A 23739-nucleotide genomic window follows, 5' to 3' on the forward strand; every position below is an offset into this window, starting at 1 on the left:
AAAAGACATTCCTGAGTCTCTCTACCCATTCCCTGTGTACTCTGTAGGCATAGGCAGTGAGAACCTTCTTCAACTGCTGCATCACACAAATGGCTAGCTCAATCAGTCTTGGGTAGCTGTAGCAAACTATGGTATAGGCCTTCAACAGTGCCTTCCTTTGAAAAAGGAATCTCTACTCAACTTCTCCTGTAACTTCGAAAACTGTGGATCCTAATAATTCAGCTTTGAACATGTTGCCACACATACACATACTTTCCTAAGACATATATATATATATATATATATATATATATATATATATATGTAAAAGCAAATATAATCATCTACCATACATTTTTGTTTGCACTACATGTATTGGAAGTTCAGCTTACTGACTTGTTTTTAAGTTTCAAAAGCTAGGATCTAACTACGTACAGACCTTTAGACAGAGAAAAAAATGTCTAAAAGTAGCTAGATAGAACGTTCATGGAAGATGCTATAATTTTTAAGACTGGGAAACTGCTTTCTCTCATATGAAATATATCTGCATGTGTTTTCAGAAGTGTAGGACTCAATTTTACTCAGTGAGATACATGTAACAGGTTTTTAATAATGTCCTTTTGTTGAGAAGGAAGCAGAATGCCTAAAAAAAATTCGATTTTGCAGACCATCATGTAAATGGCATAAGTTGTTGTCACTCCAGATTCTATTGTTTCAGAAGTAGAACTTTCGAGTATATGTAACTTCAGTAACCATTCAGATGTCACATTTCCTGCCAACTCTGCAACACACATCTTACATCTTCCTGGTATTCTGGAAGTGTGGATTGTTGCATAGGCTGTTGGCTTAGTTGGGCCAACTGTGGTGGTCACTTGTGTCTTTTAATGTATGAAAATCAAATGGTCAGCATGCCAGATGCTTGACATTTCCCACTCTCAAAATCAATCACCGATCTGAACTCCATGGCCATTACTCAGAGAATCAGAGGTTTGCTGTAAGCAGAGACCATGACCTTGGAACAATTATTTTCTCAAAAGACATTACCAACAACGATGTGAGCAGAATGCCCAGACTGCCCTCCAGCGCATGAATCCCTAGGTAGGAAATGGTTGTGAACCTTGCAAAGTAGTCTGGCTTTGGCTTAAATCTCATTTTAATGCATTTATATTTCATAAGCACTGCATTTAGACAGAGGTAAAATGAGCAACTCAAAGAAAACACTCACTGAAAGACTTCCTGTTCTCTGGTTTCTGTTCTTTTCTATCACCGTGGCGATGACTCAGCAGTTCAGTACTTGAGGATCTCTGGAGCTTGAACAACTCCATGGACTGGCAAGTCGGATTCTTTGGCTGGAAATAACAAGCAATACCTTGAATACTTCTACTAGGAAGAAAGCATTCACCAAACTCTTTCGTGTTTTGTCTTGATACTAAATGTAACCAGACTTTGGAATAAGTAAATTATTTTTGTGAGATGGCCTCTATCTAAGCACAATGCTTACACTGATTCATACATCAAAATAGCGTTCACTAAATGCTATGAATTATTCAAAGAACAGCAGCTCAGTTACTCCTCTCAGGCATCCAGCAGGGCCGCCACATACTGAGGAAACAGACAGAAGGAAAAGAACCCACCTTTCCCAAACCACGCAGCTAGTAAATAGGCTCTGCCTTCAAATTCAGAAATTTTGGACTTATACTTCATATTTAAAGTTAATAATCCATGTGTTTGCTCTCTTTTTTATGGAGACTCTGTTGATGGTATGGAAAGACTATTTTAATTTGTAGAGTTTGATCTTAAAAAGGATATAATGAAAGATTTTGAATCTATTCTCCTATTTTATAAGCTATTAAAAGCTTTCAAAAACATTTTCCAAATAATTTTATAAATAATAGTGAGTTAAAATTAAGTTAGTAAGAAACAGTTTTAAATAATTTAGGCCTTTAAAACGTATACTCTGAGTGTGTTATTTAAGTCAACTTCCTGAAGTTCTAGGTGTCTAACATTCTTGAGAAGAACATTCTAGCTTAGCTGGGAAATAATAAAAACAAGCATAAATGATTTTTATCTGTGGCATTATAACAGTAAGTACAGTCATAAATGCATAGATATTTACTTTCCAGAATATATATTAGAGACTACATAAATGGAAAATGTAAAAATGCAATACTTTTGAAGCGCTTGTGTGCATTTTACAACCTCCAATAAATGAATGCCTGTGTTATTCTAGAAAAAGAACACAGCAGTTTTGAAGGAGAGAAATTAAATGGCATTTACCTCACAAATCCTGTCAGCAAGCAAGGTTCCTAATGTTCTTTATTAAGCTTAAAATAGCTAATATCTCTCAGCTGTAGGATCCATTTAGATGTGTGAATGTTATACGCCTGAACAGTAAGATTTAAATGACTACATTTTAATTAATAAATGTAACAGCCCAAACAAATACATACCAATCTGTCAATTGCATTTTTGATAGCATGGAACCAATCCAATATGATGAAGTCAATATCTGACTGGAGAAGGAACTCATTTCCTGATGCTGTTGTGATCTGAGAGGAAAAATTGACAGGAAAGAGCACCATGTTAGATAGATTTCTTACGTGAAAAAGCCCTTTTCAAGAACAAGTTTATCACATGGACAAGTTTCCTTGTATTCCCGTAATTGTCTTTCTGGGAACTAAGGCCACTACTATCATTTTGAACTTCTCTCTGTAAACTGTTTTTTTCATGTCATAACAAATACATGATTGTTTTAGTAGTAGAAAGATTAACTCAGAGCAGGACTAAAGCTGAGTTGCTTTCTCTCCAGCATCAGGAGAAAGAAGACAAGAAGTGGAGGGGTGCAGACAGTGCATGCATAAGATAAAAGCCAACAGAAGTGCGCAGCCTGTGTCAGAATTCACTCTGGACTGTTGGCTCTTTCCTGTCTGTCTTATTCAAATCTAATAGTATCTCTATATTTGATTTTCTTTTACGGAGGGCTCTAAAACAGATTATTTACCAAAGAGACTAATGCCAACTTTTGCAAAAGGTCATTCAGATGAATAACTTCGGGCCGTTCCTGTCTTCCTACAGTAAAGCTCTATAGGAAAGTCATGAAGGACCAATTTCCTCGCAAAGAGAGTGTATTAGGATGCGCTTTCATTTGCATATTAGAACCTTTGGTAGAAAGTATAACTCATCATCAGTTTCCCGCCTCTCAGTGCTGTCAAGTGGTTGGCAATGCCGTGACTTTTCACCACAGTGGATCTTTCCCTGCAGACACAAGAGAGGACAGGACCCTATCAAAACACCGCAAGCAATACTTTTGATTCCACCCGTAAAGGACTTGTTTGGGGAGAATTTGATTAGCGTGGAAGTGGACATGTTTTTCCTATGAGGCGGCCAATCTGAATGGTGAAGGTTTTCTCTTTGTATTATTGACCTTCTTTTGGAGCAAGAGGACAGACATTTCTCAACAACTGCCACACATCAAGCCAGGCGACAGAACTTTAGAGGATTTGGCATTTCAAAAAAAAATCCGTCAGGAGCCAGTTACCTCTGCTCAGCCCTGCAAGCGCGAATCGGTGAATGGTGAAAGGTGGCACAGGTTCAGAAAAACCCCAAATCACACAGGCTGGCTTGGAATTCTATCAGTAAAGTGACAAAGGTTAACCCCAAATGGCTTATTCTGAAGGTTCCAATAATTTTTGTGGCACCATTTAAAAACAATTACCTTGATATTTTTTTTCAAGTATAAATAGAATATAGTTTGCAGACAGGTATGGTTATTGCTTGAGTATTTAATACAATAAATGATCTTGCATTGGCTATTTGGTCTAAACGTTCTGGTGTTATTGCATCAGCCACAATGACAAATGACTGGTAGTATCATAAATATTAATATTTATCAGTCTATGCATTGATACATCTAAGTATCATTTAAGTATCATGTGTGCATGAATCTACATATTTAAGTATCCTTTGCTGTCATTTAAGGATGTTGGGAATTGTAATCAGAACTGTATGTGTGCAGAGAGGCACTATGATGAGATATACTCAGACCATTGGTCTGTATAATTTCTACAGGTACACTGACCTATTTAAGTCAATATTGTAACACAAAGTATACATAGGATAAATATGTCTTAGCATGTTACAAATGTTTCATACACTAAAGGGCCTGCATTCTCTAGATTTACTATCAATGCTATATGAACTCACATAAACTGTCACATAAACTCCCGGAAATATTTGATGTTGATCTTGGGATTTTAAAGAAATCTTTGTGTTCACATATGTGAAAAAATGTATTTTTTATTTTATTTTCAGAAGCCTTTAAAGAGTTGTAATCCTAGTGAGGACTGCCAAGAACACATTCTTAGGTGCCATGAGTTCCAGTGTCAATTCTGGTTCTTTCTTCAGTAAAGAGAGAAGTGGCCAAATTATAAAAAGGGAAAAATTGGAAAGTAATAGGATTAATTACACACCCTAAAATCTGACAGATTACTGGATCCAATTACTCTTTTTCTTTCCCTCTTTTGAAGTAAAATGGCATGTAAAATTTGGGGTGGTTCAAAATAGCCATGTGTCCATGAAAAGAAAGCCAGGATGATATTTTTCTAATTATCTGATTGCCATGACATGCTCCTTACTTACATAGAATTACAAATATTTACTTTCTAAAGTGCTGCCTCAGAAACTAAATTCTAAAAACATAAGGCCACTTGTAAGTAACACAAGAAATCTAGTATTGTCCTCAACTTTTACTTTGATTTTAAATTTAGATATTTTGATTATTAATATTTTATACACATCACAATTTGTTGTTATACATAAAGAAAAATGAGTTTCCCAAATACAAAGTACACTATAATATAATACTTTAAACCGGTATAAATACATTATTAAAATTGTAAAAGGAACAACATTTAAAAGGAAAAGAAAAAGTATAATTAGATTTACTGTATCTTGAAGGGGAACAAAAAGAGTTGTTTGGGTTTTTGCCCTTGTAAATTCAAACTGTGGCAAGTAAATTTCAGCATTGCCTTTGCCGTTTTGATGCGAGATGCACAGTTCAGAATGGGCCTTTTCCTGCTCACATAGCCAAACACAAGCTGTATTTTAAAAATTTCTTTGTCTAAATATATTACGGCATTAATCATACATAATCAGTGACTTATAAATTCACTCTGGGAAGCTAGAATCAGGAGATCTGTGAACGCAGCTCCTCTGAATCACCCAATCAGAGGCATCCTGCTCACATCTTCCTCTCTGTCTTCCCGGTAATCTTTGGAGTTCCTAGGCAGTGTGGAGAGGTCTGCTGCTGCTCCCTACAGTTTAAATGCATCCACTTCTTAATTGCAGCCAGTAATTGACTTTATTCTGTTCCACTCCAGACTCACACAGAAAGGCACTTTTTCAATCTCTGCCAGGTAAAGTCCACTTAATTCAGCTTCCCAATCTCTCTCTCTCTCTCTCTCTCTCTCTCTCTCTCTCTCTCTCTCTCTCTCTCTCTCTCTCTCTCTGTTTTTTGTGGTCTTGCCCCTTCAGAATTTCTGATAAGTGGGTGGTGAATCATTTTTGTACTTTGAACGATTGAATCTTCAGCTTTTCACACACAGGTTCTGGCGGCAGTGGAGGACATGGGTGGAGAATGTTAGCTTGCCCTAAACCTTTCGATTGAACGGCACACGATGCCAGTTTACGGCAATGTACAATTTGGGGCAGAAGGGAGCTACCGTGAAGCCATGCTAATGGGACCCTTCTTTGTGTGCTATTTGGGACCTGCAGGGTTAAGGTAGTGAAAACAAAATTTACAGAAAACAAAACAGGTTTTTGCAGAACTGCCAGCCAACCTTCTCTTTGGAATTTCACCTAGTCACATATCTAATGAAATCCTGCATCTCTAATAGTCTATATTGGGTTTTTTTTTTTTTTTTTTTTTTTGTGAGGGTCTATAGCAAGTCCACAAAGCAGCTTTGTCAAAGGGCACTAGCATCATTGATGAAAAATATGCTTAAATATTTGGAGACATTTGCCTCGGTATTTCTCAGGAAATGTACATATAGCAGTTATTGGTTACAACTGTAAACCATGAGTGAATCATCAATGGCGGTGCCTGAAAGACGCCAGCACTGCCCTGTGAACGCCTTAGACAGTTTGACTCAAAGTGTGGGCCCATCTCTATTCTTGTTAGTGACAAATTTACGTCAAGAAATTCTATAAGCAGTCACCCACCAACAGGAAGAGTAGGCACATTCCTGGGACTTTTCTGAAATTCATTAACTATAGTCTCCCATGGGCATGGGACTTTGGTCTGTATCTTTGGTCCCTCCATAGAGAGAGTTGAGTTTGTAAATTCCATGCTCCACTGATAGGACTTGTGGTGGGACAATTTGTTTTGTTTTGTTGGGATTTTTTTTGGGGGGGGGGCAGGGTTTCTCTATGTAACAGCCCTAACTGTCCTGGAACTAGCTTTGTAGACCAGGCTGGCTTCGAACTCACAATGATCTGCCTGCCTCTGCCTCCTGAGTGCTGGGATTAGAGGCATGCACCACCATTGCCCAATGGGACAATTTTTTTTACGTGAATTGAATATTGTTATGTTAACTGAGAACATCTTCAAAGAATAGTGTTTTATTCTTAAAAGATAGCATTTGTATTTTTAACTGGTGTCCTTTCTGACGTTTTCAAGTATCATTATCGTCAACAAGGCAGTATTAGATTTTAATTTGGATGAAAAATAGCTATGTATTATGACATTTATAGTAATAAAAACTTCTTTGGTTTTATTAACATAGAAATGAACTATTTTTAAATCTTCTCTTTTTCTGATTATTGGCGATAGATAAAATGTGGAGAATGGGAAAGTTAAAAATAATAAAGAATAAAACTGCTCATGGCTACACAGATTAAACATAGCACACATTTGAACTGAGCCATTATCTGTCTTTTGTAAATAATAGCTAAATAAGTATGATAATTATCAATGGGTACATTGATGCATAAGCAAACCATATTTAATAGGCAAATATTACTAACTTTTTTTTTCAGTTGAACTCAAATATGTCTGGGGTGGCAAGTGAAGATGTCATTGTACTCCTTTCTTTCTCTCTGAAGTACTACCTTTTCAGTTGCATAATAAATGCTACAGATAATTTCATGTCTATAGTATGTTTATATGAGAAGACATGTTTATAATTGATTACATATCTAATTATCAACAAAGACTGATGGATTATCCATTAAATACAGGGAGCAGTGTTTGAAGTTAGTGATCTATGACCCTCCCCGTTAAGAACTGTAAATCTGTTTGGCTACATAGGTCACCTACATATTAAGACAAATAATCATAGAAAATGACTTATCCTAGGTCCCAATGTGAGTGGCATAGACCATACTCATGACAAGGAGGGCGTACCTATTGTGGCTGCACTTGCATCTTGGAACTGTGTATAACTGTTGGCCATGATAGGTTATTTTCAAAGGTTGATGGTATCAGAACTTGGGGGTATTGAGGACATAAATACTACCACTTTATATGCAAAGTGAAGCTAGCTTTAAAGATCTCAAAGCACTTAAACATCTCCAGTACAGCTTCTCTACATCATAAAGTATTTTTTCAAATGAAGTAAATGATGAAGATGCCAAGCTATGAAATTGGCATTATTTTAACTTAGAGAATTAAGAGACTCTAAAAACCTTTATTTCTAGTGCAACAGTTGAAAGCACCCCGTTGTATCCAACAGAGAGCTCCATAAGTCTACAGAAAAGGCCCTTAATGATTTCACGTCAGTCAAAAAAGTTAGAGAAATGACCATGGACAAACTCGTTCACTTGCTTACTGCTATCATAAAAAAGGAGCAGTGAAAACAGCATCTCTATCCTTATATTTATCATTTTTTGTTCATCTTTCTAAAAATAACTACTCTTTTGCTATGAAAAATAATGTGTTTATGGCCAATTTGAGGCATTCAGAAATTTCAAATCCTAGAAAGAACTAAAGGAACCCAGCATTCTAATGCATGTCATCCACAGTTTCTTAGAATTAGAATTTGACAAAGAACTCAAGAAGATAGTCCACCTTAAGTACTCTGAAATTATGCATAGGAAATGTATATAAAAAGATGCCAAATGACCAAGGAGCCTCAAGGCATATTAAATGACATGGTTATAGTGGTCTAGAAACACGCAAGAGGAAGGAAATTGGATTACTATTACATTTGGAGATACTTTGTATTTCATGATGGTATCACTGCTCTTGAATTAAATTAAGTAGAAATAAAAAGTTATGTCAAACTATACTAAACTTATCTGGAGTGAACATGAATTATTTTGTGATATTAATTTTGGCCATATCTTTATTGAATCCTCAGCGAATAAAATATAGATGTATATTTTGACTATGCCATAATGAGATAGCAAGACCTAAAATTGAAGCAGTAAAAGCTTATAAAGAATAACAGTTCAGGCTAACATTGTTTTCATCTTGCGTCATTCTCTTTGCTATAGATGATCAAGTACAGGTTGTTGTGGTTATACTTAAAGTTCAATTACTGGGCCTCAGAGGCATTTGTTACCACTGAAGGAATGATATTATCGGGTCTGTGTTAGTTTCAAATTGCAGTCTCCTTGAGTAACTCCAAACTTTAAAAAAAAAATAAATAAAATAAAAGCTTTTCAGAGTAAAGCTAACTAAAACTAAGGGTGAAACATCAGCCTGACATGAATGGTCGTCAGTGTGTCTTCCAGAATGTTCCTTGTCACTTTTTGAGAAAGTATCTATCTTGTGCTCCCAGTGTTGCTGGATGTTAAGTAAATATATGGTGATTACAGGAAAACGTTGCTTTGGTAACTCTCTTATTAAAATGCATTTGTAACCCTCATCTGTCATGAAAGGTTAAAAACTTTGTTTGCGTTGGAGCGCAGCCTTATTCAGGGTTACCCTAGCAAACAAAGATAGCAGTCTTCAGAAGTTGTATGAGGAACAAGCCACTAGGGACTCACTTTTGTTTTAATTGGCACACACAAACACTTCTCTGGTCTGTCAAGAAGATCAAGCTAATATGCGTGGAGGGTGCTATATTCTCACTTTGGGGAGCGGTAAAGCGCCCTTTATTTAAGTAATTTAAATGATAGACTGCAAAAACTTTGCAAGTCAGAAAGATGTTTTATACTTTCTGAGGGAATATTTGTTTTTAAGGGACGGAAAATGTTCTACATATCTGAAAGATGTTGAAGTCTATGTCACAATGGCCCCATTCCTTCTGATGCTGTGAACTCTTCCTAAATTTGCAGTCACTAAATCAGCCTGACCACCAATGGACCCTGTGTTTCCACAGCTCCCCCTGTGTCACCAAATGTGTATTCATTAGTTTCCAGATGTTTATTGGCCATGTTTTCAATGCATTTGGGTGATTGATTTGCATGCACATTTATTGGAAACCTCAGTGGTGTCATCATATGAACATAACCTGCCCATGTAAGCAATTTCTTATTTAATGAAAAGCAAACAAATGTTGAACTACATACTCGACAGATCTCAAGAGCATTCTGAAATATAAGGTTTAAGGGCAGCCTTTCAAGAAACAATGCTTTTTAATTGAAATTGAGCTGTACTTTTGACACTTAAATAATTTGGTCCATGAATTCTTGCATCAGAGGTTTGTTCTGCATAATGAAGTTGGCCCTATAGTGCACACTCATGCCCATGTCCCTTGCCAACTCTTTATTAGCAATATATTTAAACTCCCTAGCCATGACACACAAACAAGAAAACAAAAACTCACTTGCATTATATATCTGTGTTAAAATGTTTTAAGTATTGAGAAACAGTCCCCTTAATATTCATGCAAGAATACTGCCTAACTGATTAGAAGTCAGGTTGGCAGTTCCCAGAGCTGTCGTGTGAGCTGAAGTCGCCTGCCGTGCTTTTGAGAACAAACAACTGGGAAAGCAAAGGAACAAAACTGAGGGCATATGACGTTATCTGAAGAGTTCCTTGGATCTTGATTTTTGAGAACAGTATTCATCTCAACATAAATGAATCGGTCCACGACCTGTGTCCCCTGCTCCCGTTCCTGCCATGAATTCACTTACTCCCTGAGATATAGTCATGTTTGTCTATTAACTCATGCAGTCTCATGACATTTGAACCCCTGTTGCCTCCATCAGTTTCAAAGTGGAATGACTTTATTGTTGTTTTTATTCATGTAAGGCCCAATTTAAAGATTTTTTTTTCTAAATTGGAAAACCTAGTGCAGTGGAAATCCTAGTGAGGACTTTTGGCGATGGAGCATAGAGTATGAACTGGCCATCTTTTGTAGCCAGCCAAGGCTTCTAGTGGTAGTAGTGGGTTATATTCAACTGAGTTGTTGGCTGAGGGTTTTCCAGGGAGATTCTTAAAATCCCAGGCTGATACTAATACAGAAGGTCGCTCTCTGAAAACTGGCAATAGGGTTCATTGCAAAGGACAACATCCACACAGTTCTTTGAATGTGAAGAGGTCATGCTCCTGCCTGCATGGAACCTTCACCCCTCCTCTGTTCTAGTCTTTTTGGTACAAGAAGGTACTGTGAAGACTACAGAAAGAGAAATCTGGATACCAACCTAGTCACAAAACCTTCAACCTGCAAACTGCCCTGCCTGCAAGATGTGCTGGGATAATGGTGACTTAGACCTTGTGGGAGTGGCATCCAATGTTTGGATTAATTCGAGGCCCACACCATGCCCCACACTGCCTGGAAATTCAGGAACCTTACACCGGTTAGCCCAGAGACCTAGGTAGAACCAAACACAATTGGAAAAAATATCAATGAAATGATTCCTCTCCTACACTCAAAGATCTGATGTTTGTCTTCTTGTCGTCAGACAGACGTCCTCTGGTGGCTGAAGGGAGCAGGTGCAGAGACCCACAACCAGATATCATACGGAGAGTGAGTCTACTCTGGAGGTCTCCATTGGATTCTCCCCTTGGAGATCAGAGAACATCACAAGAAAAGGGGGAGGAATGATTGTAGGAGTCAGAGGGAATGGAGAACATGGCCCGCTGAATCAGTTAAGTAGGGCTCACATGGATTCCCAGAGACTGAAACAGCCAGCAACAGGCCAGCATGGTTCTCCATTGGGTGCTCTGTGCAAATGTTGTGCCTGTTAGCTTGGTGTTTTGTTATAGCAGATGTATCTCTGACTCTTTTGATTGCTCTTGGGACTTTTTCACTCCTATTGGGCTGCTATGTCCAGCCTCCACATGAGATGTTTTGCCTTGTCTTATTGTATCTTGTTTTGTCCTGTTTGGCTGCCATCTTTTGGGGGCCTGCTCTTTCCTGAAGAGGAAATGGAGGAGAAGTCTGGGGAGAGGGGAGATGAGGGGAGCAGGGAGGAGCAAAGAGAAAAGAAACTGTGCTCAAGAAGTGTTGTATGAGAGATGAATCTATTTTCAATAAAATCTTTTAAAAATAAATAATATACAAATAAGGAAATTATCTTGGAAGTACAAAATCTCCTTTTCCATAAGAGAGGCTAAATTTATACTTTTCTTTGTACCCATTTTGGATCCATTCATAAACATTATGTGTTTATCTTACTATAAGCAGCATGTATACCTTTATGAAAATTTGTATGCATGCAACTCTAAAGAAACTATCCCCCCCAGGCAGACTGAGTTGCCCCATCTTTCACTTCCTCCATGACATCAGTCATGTCTCTTCCAGACCACACAGGGCAGCCACAGTAAAATGATCTGTGCAACTTGGAACTCCCATTACATTGTGGGATTGTCACTCAGAAGCTTGTCCCCCCCGTCCCTGCAGTGATGAGAGTCCTTTCATTGGGCTGCTACATCATGTGTGCTGGGGCTCCTTTGGTTCCACAGCTTTGTGCTCCTCAGTTTCCTTTTGCACTTCTAGAATCCAGACAGGCAGAGAGCGTTTTGTTCCTAATGGTCCTATCCTAGTGTTTGCCACTTCCCTTAGATAAGATTGTGTCTCTGCCAGAACCTTGACTTCCTCTGTCGTCCCATCCAAATCAATTTGGATCTCACTTTTTCCATAAAGGCGTTCCTAAAATGAACATCACTCCAAACACCCACGTAAACCATGTCTCTTTTGTCACACCACACAACAGAAATATAAATTTCAGCTCCCTGTGGATCTTTCCATTGTCCTCTTATGCTCTAATTACTCGAGGTCACTGGCAAATGCCTATGTGTGGCTGAACACCTCACAAATATAGAAGCTATTAAGATGGCAGATAGATAAAAAAAGATCCACTTTATTCACTACAGTGAATGAATACTATTTTATTGTTTGATTTGACATGATAAATTTAACTCATCTTTTATTACAATAAAAGCCCGAAAGGTGCAATAAGATTTTCATTAGTTCACGTAATATTTGGTAACTGATATGCACTGCTATCCACTTTAGCAAGATAGGCTAGAGAAAACATCCTGAACTTTGAGAAGAACTGTCAAAGGAAGGTATTTTTCCATCAACCAACACATTTTAGTCATCAGAAAACAGGTTTATAAACTGGAGGAGCCAAGAAACACCAAGGGTTGATTGGATTTCAGTGCTTTCGATCACATTTCTAAGCTACGCTGTGTTAGGGAGCGATAATCCATGCTGTTTTTCACGGACATCCCACCCTGTGTCTGGAAATTCCTACCTGTGAGATGTAATATAAGGAAATGGACATGATTTTAAGATTTTTGGAGCTAATTCAGAAGATAACAGGTCAGCTCCTTAGAGGACCACCATGATGTAGAATATTTATTATTGATTCTTCAGAGCTGCAATCATTAGCTTCACTGAGGCATTGTTACCATTACTAAACAAGATATGTCTGCCGGGAGATGGTACTATTTATGCCACAAGCACTTCCACGTAGACACATTAGCTAATTTTCAGATATGGTGACTTACGCAAATGAAAGTGTTATCACTCATACAAGCCTATTGCTAGCAAGTGCTGAGGTTGTACAATAGGAATAAAAGATGCTCCCATATGTAAGTATTTCTGTGCTATTGTAACATACTTGGCAATGATTTTGAGTGTTTATAAAACATTCAAGAGTTGTTCCATGTCTACTTACATTAATGAGAACACCTGTTAGCGTTAGTGCCACACAGACTTATTTGCATCAGATTCAGGTTTTCACATACTGTACATCACTTTTGAAACAATTAGATGCTTATAGAGAAATACAGCTCAGGGAAAAACAGCAGCTTGACTGCCTTCCGGCTCAAGGCAATTCAACTCCAGGTTTCAGTGAGAACCAGAAATCTGCTGAATTATAATACTGCCACTTAGAAAGGAATGTAGGTGTACTTTTTATTTTCTCCATTGAGAGAACAGAAGATACAGATAAAAATCTGTGCCTTCATCCTCAAGTAAAATCACAGGCAATGACAGTAGTTTCAAGACAAAGATGGCAGCAAGTTAGGAACTACGAAAAGAAAAATTCTTTGTGGTTGTAGGGTCCTCCTACCAAAAAACTGGTGTCTGTCAGTCTTCCAAAGCTTGGAGTAGGGAAGGAGCATGGACAGGTGTGGGTGCCTTCATGCCATCTCCAACCCTTTCCTAGGGAGTCCTTTATGATGATAGAAGTCAAGGGAATGAAGAGCCTGGGGCTCCCAGGCTTTGAATGATCATGGCCCATACATACCAACAAAGAAATTATGTGCCATTCTTGACAGAAGTCGGGGAGTTTGTTTTGTTATTTCCCAGTGTAAATAATCACAACTTCTCTAAGTCCCACCTCATGGCACGTCTGTCTACCACTCCACACGGATGTTAAAGATTCGGTGAATTTAAATGTTTTCAGTTATTGAAGAGAGCACTTGTACAGTTCCTCGAATCACAGCCTCTATTATCATCATTATATTTGAGAGGTGCAATATTTACATCAAAATGACTCAGTTGGTGATACATTCTAAAGATAAATGTGTATTTATGATCTACAGAAGTGTGATTTATAACTCTTTTCTCAGACACAAACAAAATACTTCTATGCTATCTCGTAAACACAGATTAGCCAAGGCACACTTGAATGATTCCCCGTGACGAATGGCACTTTGTCCTCGGGAATGAGGAAACACAACTGTGGATTACAAGGAATATCAGTCTGCGTCATCCCTTGCAGTCTGGCTGTGTGCTTTAGGAAGATGAAGCAATACTGAACGAGAATCTGGGGATCAAGTGATGACAGTGTCTGTCTGGAGGCCGAGCTACCTAATTCAAGAAGGAAAGGGAAAACTTTGTTTTTGATTTCTGATCATTTTGACTTTGTGCTGAATCAAGAGTCAAATGATGTCAGTCTTTGAATTCTTTACTAACTAGCATAATCATTCATTGAGGTTGACAGACTATCTGTTTAATTAGGGAGCTCATGAATAAAGGGAGTGTTCTTTTTTTCCATTAAATACATTGAAGAAATATCAATTTATACTGAAAATGCACAAAATAAGTAATCTGACTTATGGGAGAATACCTGTTTATTTAAAGTAATTATTGTTAAATCAATCATGAAGTCATCTATGGTGGCACAACACCAATAATTCCAGCACTTGGGAGACAAGAGAATTTTGCAAATTCCCTGGGTTACTTGGAGACACAGAATGAGAAAATTTCTCAAAAGAAACATGTTTCTAAAATAATAGCTTGTTGATATATAATATATACAACATATATGTGAAGATACATATTTGATGCAGTGGTATATATACGTAGATGAAGATGCACAAAGAGAATTGAACAACACTTAGAAAAAGTCACCTGTGACTATTTTAGACAGTAGAATGTATCAACTGAGCAACAGGCCACTTGATAATAGTGTATCTAGGATGACCTATCGCTCCATGCTATGATAAAAACGTATACCCAAACCTAAACACACCTTATTACAAGATACAAAATGGTGCCTGTGTTGGAAATAGCAGTTTGTACAAATGACAATATTAGGAAAAGAAATCCTGGTTGTCCTGTTAGTAGGGTGACCAAATAATTTATCATCTAAACTGCTATTTTGAAGCCAACCACTAGTACTTTAGTAATCCCTATGAACAACTTACCTAAGAAAATAGGCATAAACCAGATCTAATTTTGCATATACTGGGACACTTGTGTTGTTTGTTTCCCCTCAAAACATGAGGAGTCACTTAGCAATCACTGATCTTGAGATGCCTGCTAAACCAAAGCTCTGCCCTGGTTTTAACTCTAGGAACTGAGGCAACCCCAAACAGTTTAGCAGTGGCCTGTGTTCTCAAGAAGAGTATTCAGTAGGACACAAAAACCAGCATGGGAATCAACTAACTCAGGGTGATGATGGAAGCATACGGAATCTTATGGAAAACGTCAGCTCCTCTGATAATAAAGTGGAACGCTCAGAGGAAAATGTCGGAGAGAATCTTAAATTTTCAGAGGTTAAACAGAAGAAAAGAAGAGGATGGTACTACCCATGTGACAGGAGCATCTTATCCAGAGACTGCAAGATCAGGAAGGTACAGCTCTGCAGGACAACGAGAGGTTGCTAACCACTACTCATGTGGCCTCTAGACCCTTCAAGTGGAGTTTCCTTAGCATTCCCTGATGATCTGTACTTCTCAGGTAAGCGAACTTAACTCAGGTATTGTAGAAGAACAGTAGGCACTACTGATCCGTCTTTCTAGTCCCTAAACACGTGCTCTTAAATGATAGAATTAACTAAACTCTATTTTTGTTTGTTTGTTTTTAAACTTGCATGTGATGCTGTGTGTTTGTGAGGTATGTACCTGCATGTGTGGACATATGTGTGGACTGGTGTGTAGAACCATAAGGTTCACAATGACTCTGCACATTTATTTTTGAAACAGATCTCTCATTATACCTCAGGCTCACGTCCAACTCGACAAAGCTGCTCGTCAATGAGCCTTAGGTCCCTGGCTGTCTCCATTCCATACCAAGACTGGGCCTCCAGACATGCTCCTCCCCATGCCTGGCTTCTGGCATGTTGGAGGGGTGGCGAACTCAGGTCCTCCAGCTTACACAGCAGGAACTTAACCCAGTGAACTCTCTCCATAGACTCTCAAACTCTTTTCTTTGACATTTCTTTTTAAGTCATTTATAGATAGAAGGGTTTTTTTATGGCATTTTCATACATATTTAGTTTTGGTTGACACCACTCATCTCCTGCTGCTCCAGATTATCCTATCCTTCTCTCCCTAGCATACCCTCTGCTACTTTCATATAATATGTATTCTTTTGCCCACACTCTCCCTAAAATCTTCCTTTTTTCTTCCTATCATGGATCTATCTCTAGCTTTCTTATCTATATATAGGCACAGTAGTATTTAGCAGTTTTAGCCATTCTCCTGTGAACTTCATAATTTTTGTTTTGTATTTTTGTTTATGGATGGGCAAAATTCCATTGTGTAAATGTAACATATTTTCATCATTCACTAATCAGTTAATAGACATCCAGACTGATTCCATTTCATGGTTACCATAAGACCTTAACAAAACTTGGATTTACACTTGTCTCTCTCTTGGGAATTAGTATTGCTAAATATTAGAATTCCGAAGTGACAAATCTATATTTCAGTACTATTAGTGCACATTTCTTCCGTGTTAGGTACTTTGTCATAACTTCTGTAAACAATAAGTTATTACCTACCTCACACAACACCATAAGGGCTACAGGAAATATAATCTAGGACAAACAGCACAATAGCATTTGACACACTGTAAGCACAAATGATATAGGTGTGTCTTCTATCTATCTGATGATTTCATTGGATAATTAATAAAGAAACTGCCTGGCCCATCTGATAGACTGGCCCTTAGGTGGGTGGAGTAGACAGAACAGGAAGAAGGAAGTGAGGTAGATGGCTCAGTCAGATGCCACGCCTCTCCTAAGTTAGGCAGACCTCCGTGCCTCTCCTCAGGGAGCCAGATGCGATGAAGCTCCAGCCCAAGATGGACATATGCTAGAATCTTTCTGGTAAGACACCACTCCGTGGTGCTACACAGATTATTAGAAATGGGTTAAAGCAAGATGTGAGTAAGAGGCTGAAAATAATGGGCCAGGCAGTGTTTAAAAGAATACAATTTGTGTGTTGTTATTTTGGGTAAAGCTAGCCGGTGGCCGGGAGCTGGGGCTGCGGGAAGGCGGCCCGTAGCCCCTCACTACAGAATGGCGCCCACGTGGATAATTGAATCCACAGAAAGCCTGAGAAAGCTTGGGAAAGAATAGAGTAAAGCATGTTTTCTTGGTAGCAGCTATTTCTCAGGTTTGGCTTTGCTTGCTAGAGGTAAGAAAGCACTCTCATCTAAGAGAGGCTTCCTGACTCAGCTTTAGCAGCAAAATCTTGCAGCTCTTTTAAGAGGTTCTGCCACCAAACACTTAAATGGTGTTGATGAAAAGCTGAACGTTTGTTTTTCAGTTTTCAGCCGTAGCAGGAAAAAAGCTGTGCCGTTTTAAAATGCCAGCTTTCTGGGCAGTCCCACCAGGGCAAACTCTGACTCTTTCAAGCAGGCGGTCCTGACTATGGAGCTTTTGAGTGTTTAACACTGTTGCAGCTTGCTTGCTGGCAGGGACCTTGAACCGCCACAGAGTTGTGGTGATAAACAAGGCTATAGCCGGTACCTCTGCCATGAGGCTGGAAAGCTAAGGAATGGGCTGGATCTAGCTGTCAAAGCCACGGCTTTAATCCTACCTATATTGCTTGGTAAATTAAAGACTCGTGTGGTCAGAAAAAGAGAGATATACAGTAAAGAGAGATTCAAAGACAAAGAAAACCTCTAAATGGTTTGCAGTGAGTTTAAAATACATGCAGGCTAAAAGTTAAAGTTCTTACAGTTAAAAAAAAAAAAGAGAAAGAAAGAAAGAAAAAGGAAGTAGTTTGTTGTGGTGGTATACACCTTTAATCCCAACACTTGGGAGGCAGAGGTAGATTGACCTCTGTGACTTGAAGGTGTGGCAGGACACACCTTTAATCCGAATGCCTGGGAGGCAGAGACAGAAAGATCTCTGTGAGTTCAAGGTGTTGTAGCACACACCTTTAATCCCAGCACTGGGGAGGCAGAGACAGACGGATTTCTGAGAGTTCAAGGACAGCCTGGTCTACAGAGTTATTCCAGGACAAAGATATACAGAGAACCTGTCTCAAAAAATAAAAGTATAAAAATAAATGAAATAGAGGTAAAAATAAAGCCACATAAAGATGGAAAATATACGGAGAATCTTGATACTGTATGTTATTATGCTCTCTTTGAATTGTTTGAATGCTGAGGAAGAAGCAACAGCTGCTAAAAGATATTTGTTTATAAATGCTGCTGAACTAATCCAACATAGACATTTTGAAAATATCTTGACTTCAGAATTTGGATCTAAGGATATGATACTTTGGAAAAGAGATTCTCCTTTTGTTTTCACAGAGGATGAGACACTGTGGATTGCTTCTGTCCCAGTATGGTATGATAGACCACGCCCTCCTGAAAGGTTGTTGTGAACACCTTCAGAAAATTACTTCACCCAACTGATGACTGAGATGAACCTGGCACACAGGTTACACCATGAAAGATCTGATTAACAGCGTCCCCATTCAGCAGGAAGCAGTTTGGAGAGAAATAACTACGTCCATATTCCCAAATATTGTTTATAAATGTTCTTTTACATTTAAAGGGGGAGATGATATAGATATGAATAATTTACATTGGTATAAATTTTGCCTTATTGATAGAAATTTAAGGTCTATTTTGTTATATGTATATGTATTTCTAATAACGATTAAGGTATTGTAATTGTGTAGTTCATTTAAAAATGTAGTGTATAATTAGGAAATATAGGTTGCTAATGAGTAATCATTGATAATAGTTAAGCTTGTAGTCATGTTAGTTAGATTTTCTAGATATATAGAGATATATTTCAGTTAGATAGGCATACTTCATATCTTCCAAAGACTACAGAATATTGCATTTTAAATGTCTTAATAACTTAGGGTTTTTCATGACAATGAGACATGTCTGCTCCTGGCAGCACCAATCTACTTCAAGAGGAAGATGGGCATCGAAGAGGCTCCTTATTGAGTTTGATAGCCATTTGGGCAAGAAACTGCTCTTGCCTGGACTATTGCATAAACTGGACACAGAGAACCCTCAGAGAGAGGACTGCTGAACTTGCCTAGAGGTGAGATGATCTCTTTGGGTTCCTGATTCATGAAAGAGTCTGCGAGACATTCTGCAGGACACAGCAGATAGTGACTGAACTGTCTTTGAAATTTCCTGCTTCATGGGAAACTCTGCTGGATACTGTGGGCCTATAGGCCGAAGATAGATGCCCCAACAATACAAAAGAACTTTGGGTGACTGTCCAGGCAGCGAGATGTCTCTATCATTTCTAGAGTTATATGGAAATTGCATATTTCTTATTTACTTAAGTAATATTGTGTTCTTCTGGAGTCTTTGATGGAGCTGAAGAATAGATAGATATAGTTGTTTTCCTTTGTTATGATAAAAGATAAAGTAGATATAAATATTGTAACTGTAATTTTTGCATGATAACTGTTTTGTTATATGTAATTTTACTATGTTAAAGTGAAAGCTTTTCTTTTTTGTTTAAACAGAAAAAGGGGAAATGATATAGGTGTGTCTTCTATCTATCTGATGATTTCATTGGATAATTAATAAAGAAACTGCCTGGCCCATCTGATAGACTGGCCCTTAGGTGGGTGGAGTAGACAGAACAGGAAGAAGGAAGTGAGGTAGATGGCTCAGTCAGATGCCACGCCTCTCCTAAGTTAGGCAGACCTCCGTGCCTCTCCTCAGGGAGCCAGATGCGATGAAGCTCCAGCCCAAGATGGACATATGCTAGAATCTTTCTGGTAAGACACCACTCCGTGGTGCTACACAGATTATTAGAAATGGGTTAAAGCAAGATGTGAGTAAGAGGCTGAAAATAATGGGCCAGGCAGTATTTAAAAGAATACAGTTTCCGTGTAATTATTTTGGGTATAAAGCTAGCCCTCCAGGAGCCGCCCAACAGCTCCTCACTACACACAAACAATATGGTTAATATTTTGCTGTACTTACTTGGCTAATTGATTCATTAATTGTCACTTGGATTTTACAAACTTTCCTCAGAATTCTGGAAACTCCTAGTCATCATCTATTTGGGAAACAGTGAGCGTCTCTAGGGGCTATATCGAAGCTATCCCTCTGGCAGCCTGTACCTGCTCCATCACACTGGGACTCCACACTTTTTATACTTATGCATCTTTTACACAGCCCTAAGAGAGTTCGGATTCTGAAGGTGAGATGTGTCCTTGTGCTTGATTGAGCACCTGGCGTGCTACAGGCTGTCGGTAGAATGAATGAAAGCTCAGCTGCCCTAGGCTGATTCAGAAGAGTTGTGGTACCAGCTAACAGAAGGCCTTGCGTTTTAGGTGGCATATGACTTGGTAGACCAGAAGGAAGCAGTGACTGGCCACTGAGAAGACACGGAATGGGCCTCATGACAGGGCTAGAGGTGCGGACATCTTTCCACAACCACTTCCCTGACTGCCAACCCAGCATGCTGTTTTGGGTGGGCTGTGCCAATGTATCTCTCTCTGAGAAGATGATATCCCACTTTGACTTGACACACTGACTCTTCCGTGGAGGCCTGAGCTTGCGAACACTCTTTCCATTGCTTGGCTCTTTACTCTCTGTTTCAGAAAGCTGAGGCAGCTTGTTTCTCCGCCTCTGACTTTTAAGATGCTTGATGTGTAATTAAGACTTCCCCCTTATCCTAAGAAGACCTTACACAATCTCCAACTCTTTGGGCTGAACATTCACTTGGCGGTCAGCACTGAGTTCTACCAAGCTCAGCATCTCACTGTATTCTGCTCTGGTTTCATGGTTTGTCCCCACTCATCATGGTGGCTTACATAAAGGACTCAGCTGTTGAAGATGGTTTTGCTAGCCACACTGTTAAGAAGTGGGCTCGACATTCTGCTGTGCATCTTCAATCCTCATTGTCTCTTTTCCCTTTACCAGTTTTTTAAATTCACTGCCCAGCATGTTCACATATCCACATCGTGACATAAGCAATCGGGTATGTAACTCAGTGGATGGAGGGCTGTTTATTCTTCAGGAAGTCCATAGACTTCGAGTTTTATAATCTGAGTGTGGTGTGCATTTGTAATCCCATAATACTTGGGAAGGAGCTGTTTTAGAAGTTCAAGTTACTATTCAAGGTAATATTCAGCTGCGATAGGCAATCCTCAGAATTTTTTCACAAAGAAAAAAATAGAATAATCAATGCATACCTCTGAGATAGCTTGGTTATTAGATTATCTGGAAATAACCATGATAGTATAGTTAATGATTACCCAAATGGATCTTAAGACCTTGTTGGGTTGGCTAGATAGCTCAGCAGATAAAGATGCTTGCCAAGACTGACACCCTGAGTTTGATTCCTGGAATCAACCTAGTGGAGCAGCAAAAGCAATTCCTGCAGGCTGTCCATTGGCCTCTATGTGCATGCTCACACAATACACAAATAAATAAACACCCATAGAAAGAAAAAGTCCCATTTATTTCTGGTGATAATGAATGTCTTCAAACAGCCCATGTTCTTGGTCTAACTTTAAGAGTTTGTATTTCGTCCAGGAGACATGCTGCTTTCCAGTGGGACCAGCTCAAACTTTCCCAATATGCCTTACTAAACTACAGCATCCCGCCAGCTAGATCAGGTCAGTTTCACTGTTATTAGCCAGGTAATTCCTAATGCCAAGCAATAATCTAACTTGATGAAATGATATCTAAAGATACCAACGCAGAACTCCCTCCCACAATTCCCGAGACCCCCTTTAAACTAATGTGCCAGTGACCGTTCTCCAGAGTCCTAGGGATTAAGACTTTAAAGAGAACATTTTTCTCATGAGAAAATTTCTCTGTTACGAGAACCATCACTGAGTTTGTAATCTGCTACCCTTGATGAATGGCTTATAGCATTGGGTCTACAGTTTACTGAGTTTCCTCCACAATTTTCTTTAAAAGTTCGAGATTTAATTAGATTAGGTTTATATGCAGCTTGTGAAATTTGCCTAAAAGCAGATGGAGGAGGCTCTAAGAGAAAAATTTATTCCAAAGTTAAAGGAGCCACTGGCCTGGAGGCATAATCTGGCTTTCAGACGGCTTTGGCCATGATCCATGGTAAGAAATATATTTATGTTGCCAACCCTTATCCGAGTTTCTCTTTATCTTTTTCACACCCTTTTCCTCTCTCTAACACACACACACACACACACACACACACACACAGAGAGAGAGAGAGAGAGAGAGAGAGAGAGAGTCATCTACCTATTCCTTAGCTCTTCATTTTTCCATCTATCCCTATTTTTATTTAGTATTTTATTTATACTATGTGTATATTTGTGCAATTATATATTTACCTTATATAATTTAAAACTATTAAAAGAATATCCCCCTTACTAAAAGAAGCATGGTCTGATATTTTCTTTTTATTCTATTCTTTCTTGACTTTATTTCATTAAAACAACGCTGGCCTTAACTTTTCAAACTGGCTGCAGGAACCAATGAATTGTCCTGAATGCAATCTCATGCATGCTTCCTATAGAGATGTAGTTTTAAAACTATACTCCTTTACAAAACTTCTGTCTCTCTCTATCTCCCTCTCCCTCCTTGCCTCCCATCCTCTCCTTTCTTCCTTCCCATTCTCTCCCTCCCTCCTTCCCATGCTCCCTTCCACTCTTTCTCAGTTTTAAAGATGCTTCCAAAAGTTCCCATATGTAAGATAAGATTTGGATATTTGAACCCACAGTGTCTCCTGTAGTCGTTTTGACTTTTAGGGTCAGGTGAGCAACAACCTTGTAAGTGGGGGACTCATTGGTGATAAGCAATTTCCTGCCTCTTGGAAGTACAGTTAGGATGTGCTTCTTTGGAATTTGGCTAAGGCCCTGGATTTTCTAAATATACTTTAAAGAAAAAGTGACTATATATATGAAGAAGAAACAAAGACTTGGGATAATGTGCTGTTTGGAATGCATTTGAGATAGTGCACCATGACGGAAGAGGAGAAAACCAAAGGAGCTGAAAACCTGGCAAACTATCAGAGGCACGGATGGCAACTATTGTTTTTTAAGGCTCTTGAATTAAAACAATGAGCGTACTGCATGTTGCTTCCTACAGTTCCTCCATACAAGGTCTGGGAGTAGTTATTAGCATGTGCCAGCACAATGGGAGGGAGAAAGCTAAACATTTTAAGTATTATGGACTCTCCTTCTCAAGTTCCCATTAATGCAAATATAGTACATATGGTTTAAGTCCCCAGGGCCTTGTAGTACAGAAATCACAGATGTGGAATAAACACTATTTGAGAACATGACTTCATAGACTGCTGGCCATCAGCAGATGCCCTGGTGCTTGATGATGCCAGGGAGATACCTGATAGGATGTTCTGACTCCCAAATGCTAGTATTTGAGTGTAAACTCCAAACACTTCTTGGTGAACTCTGGCAAAATTTTAGGTACATCAAGTCTCTCTCTCTCTCTCTCTCTCTCTCTCTCTCTCTCTCTCTCTCTCTCTCTCTCTCTCTCTCTCTCTCTCTCTGTGTGTGTGTGTGTGTGTGTGTGTGTGTGTTAATTCAGAGAGATCTGACTGACTCTGTTTCTCTGTAACTGGAATTAAAGATGTGTACCTTAGCTGGGCGGTGGTGGCACATGCCTTTAATCCCAGCACTTGGGAGGCAGAGGCAGGTGGATCTCTGTGAGTTTGAGACCTGCCTGGTCTACAAGAGCT

The 23739-nt window shown here is 38.9% G+C and overlaps 1 protein-coding gene across 1 annotated transcript in view; it reads right to left on the reverse strand.

Moving 5' to 3' along the window:
• Window positions 1-23739, reverse strand: part of Arhgap15 (Rho GTPase activating protein 15) — a 604020-nt gene that overhangs the window by 296697 nt on the left and 283584 nt on the right. Inside the window, exons 7-8 of the mRNA XM_038336693.1 lie at window positions 2430-2528; window positions 1205-1328 (exon numbers count right to left, since the gene is read on the reverse strand). Of these exons, the coding sequence (XP_038192621.1) occupies window positions 1205-1328; window positions 2430-2528 (223 nt within the window). The remainder of the gene's footprint in view (window positions 1-1204; window positions 1329-2429; window positions 2529-23739) is intronic.

The sequence above is a fragment of the Arvicola amphibius genome, chromosome 7 (assembly GCF_903992535.2).
Source record: "Arvicola amphibius chromosome 7, mArvAmp1.2, whole genome shotgun sequence".
NCBI lineage: Eukaryota > Metazoa > Chordata > Mammalia > Rodentia > Cricetidae > Arvicola > Arvicola amphibius.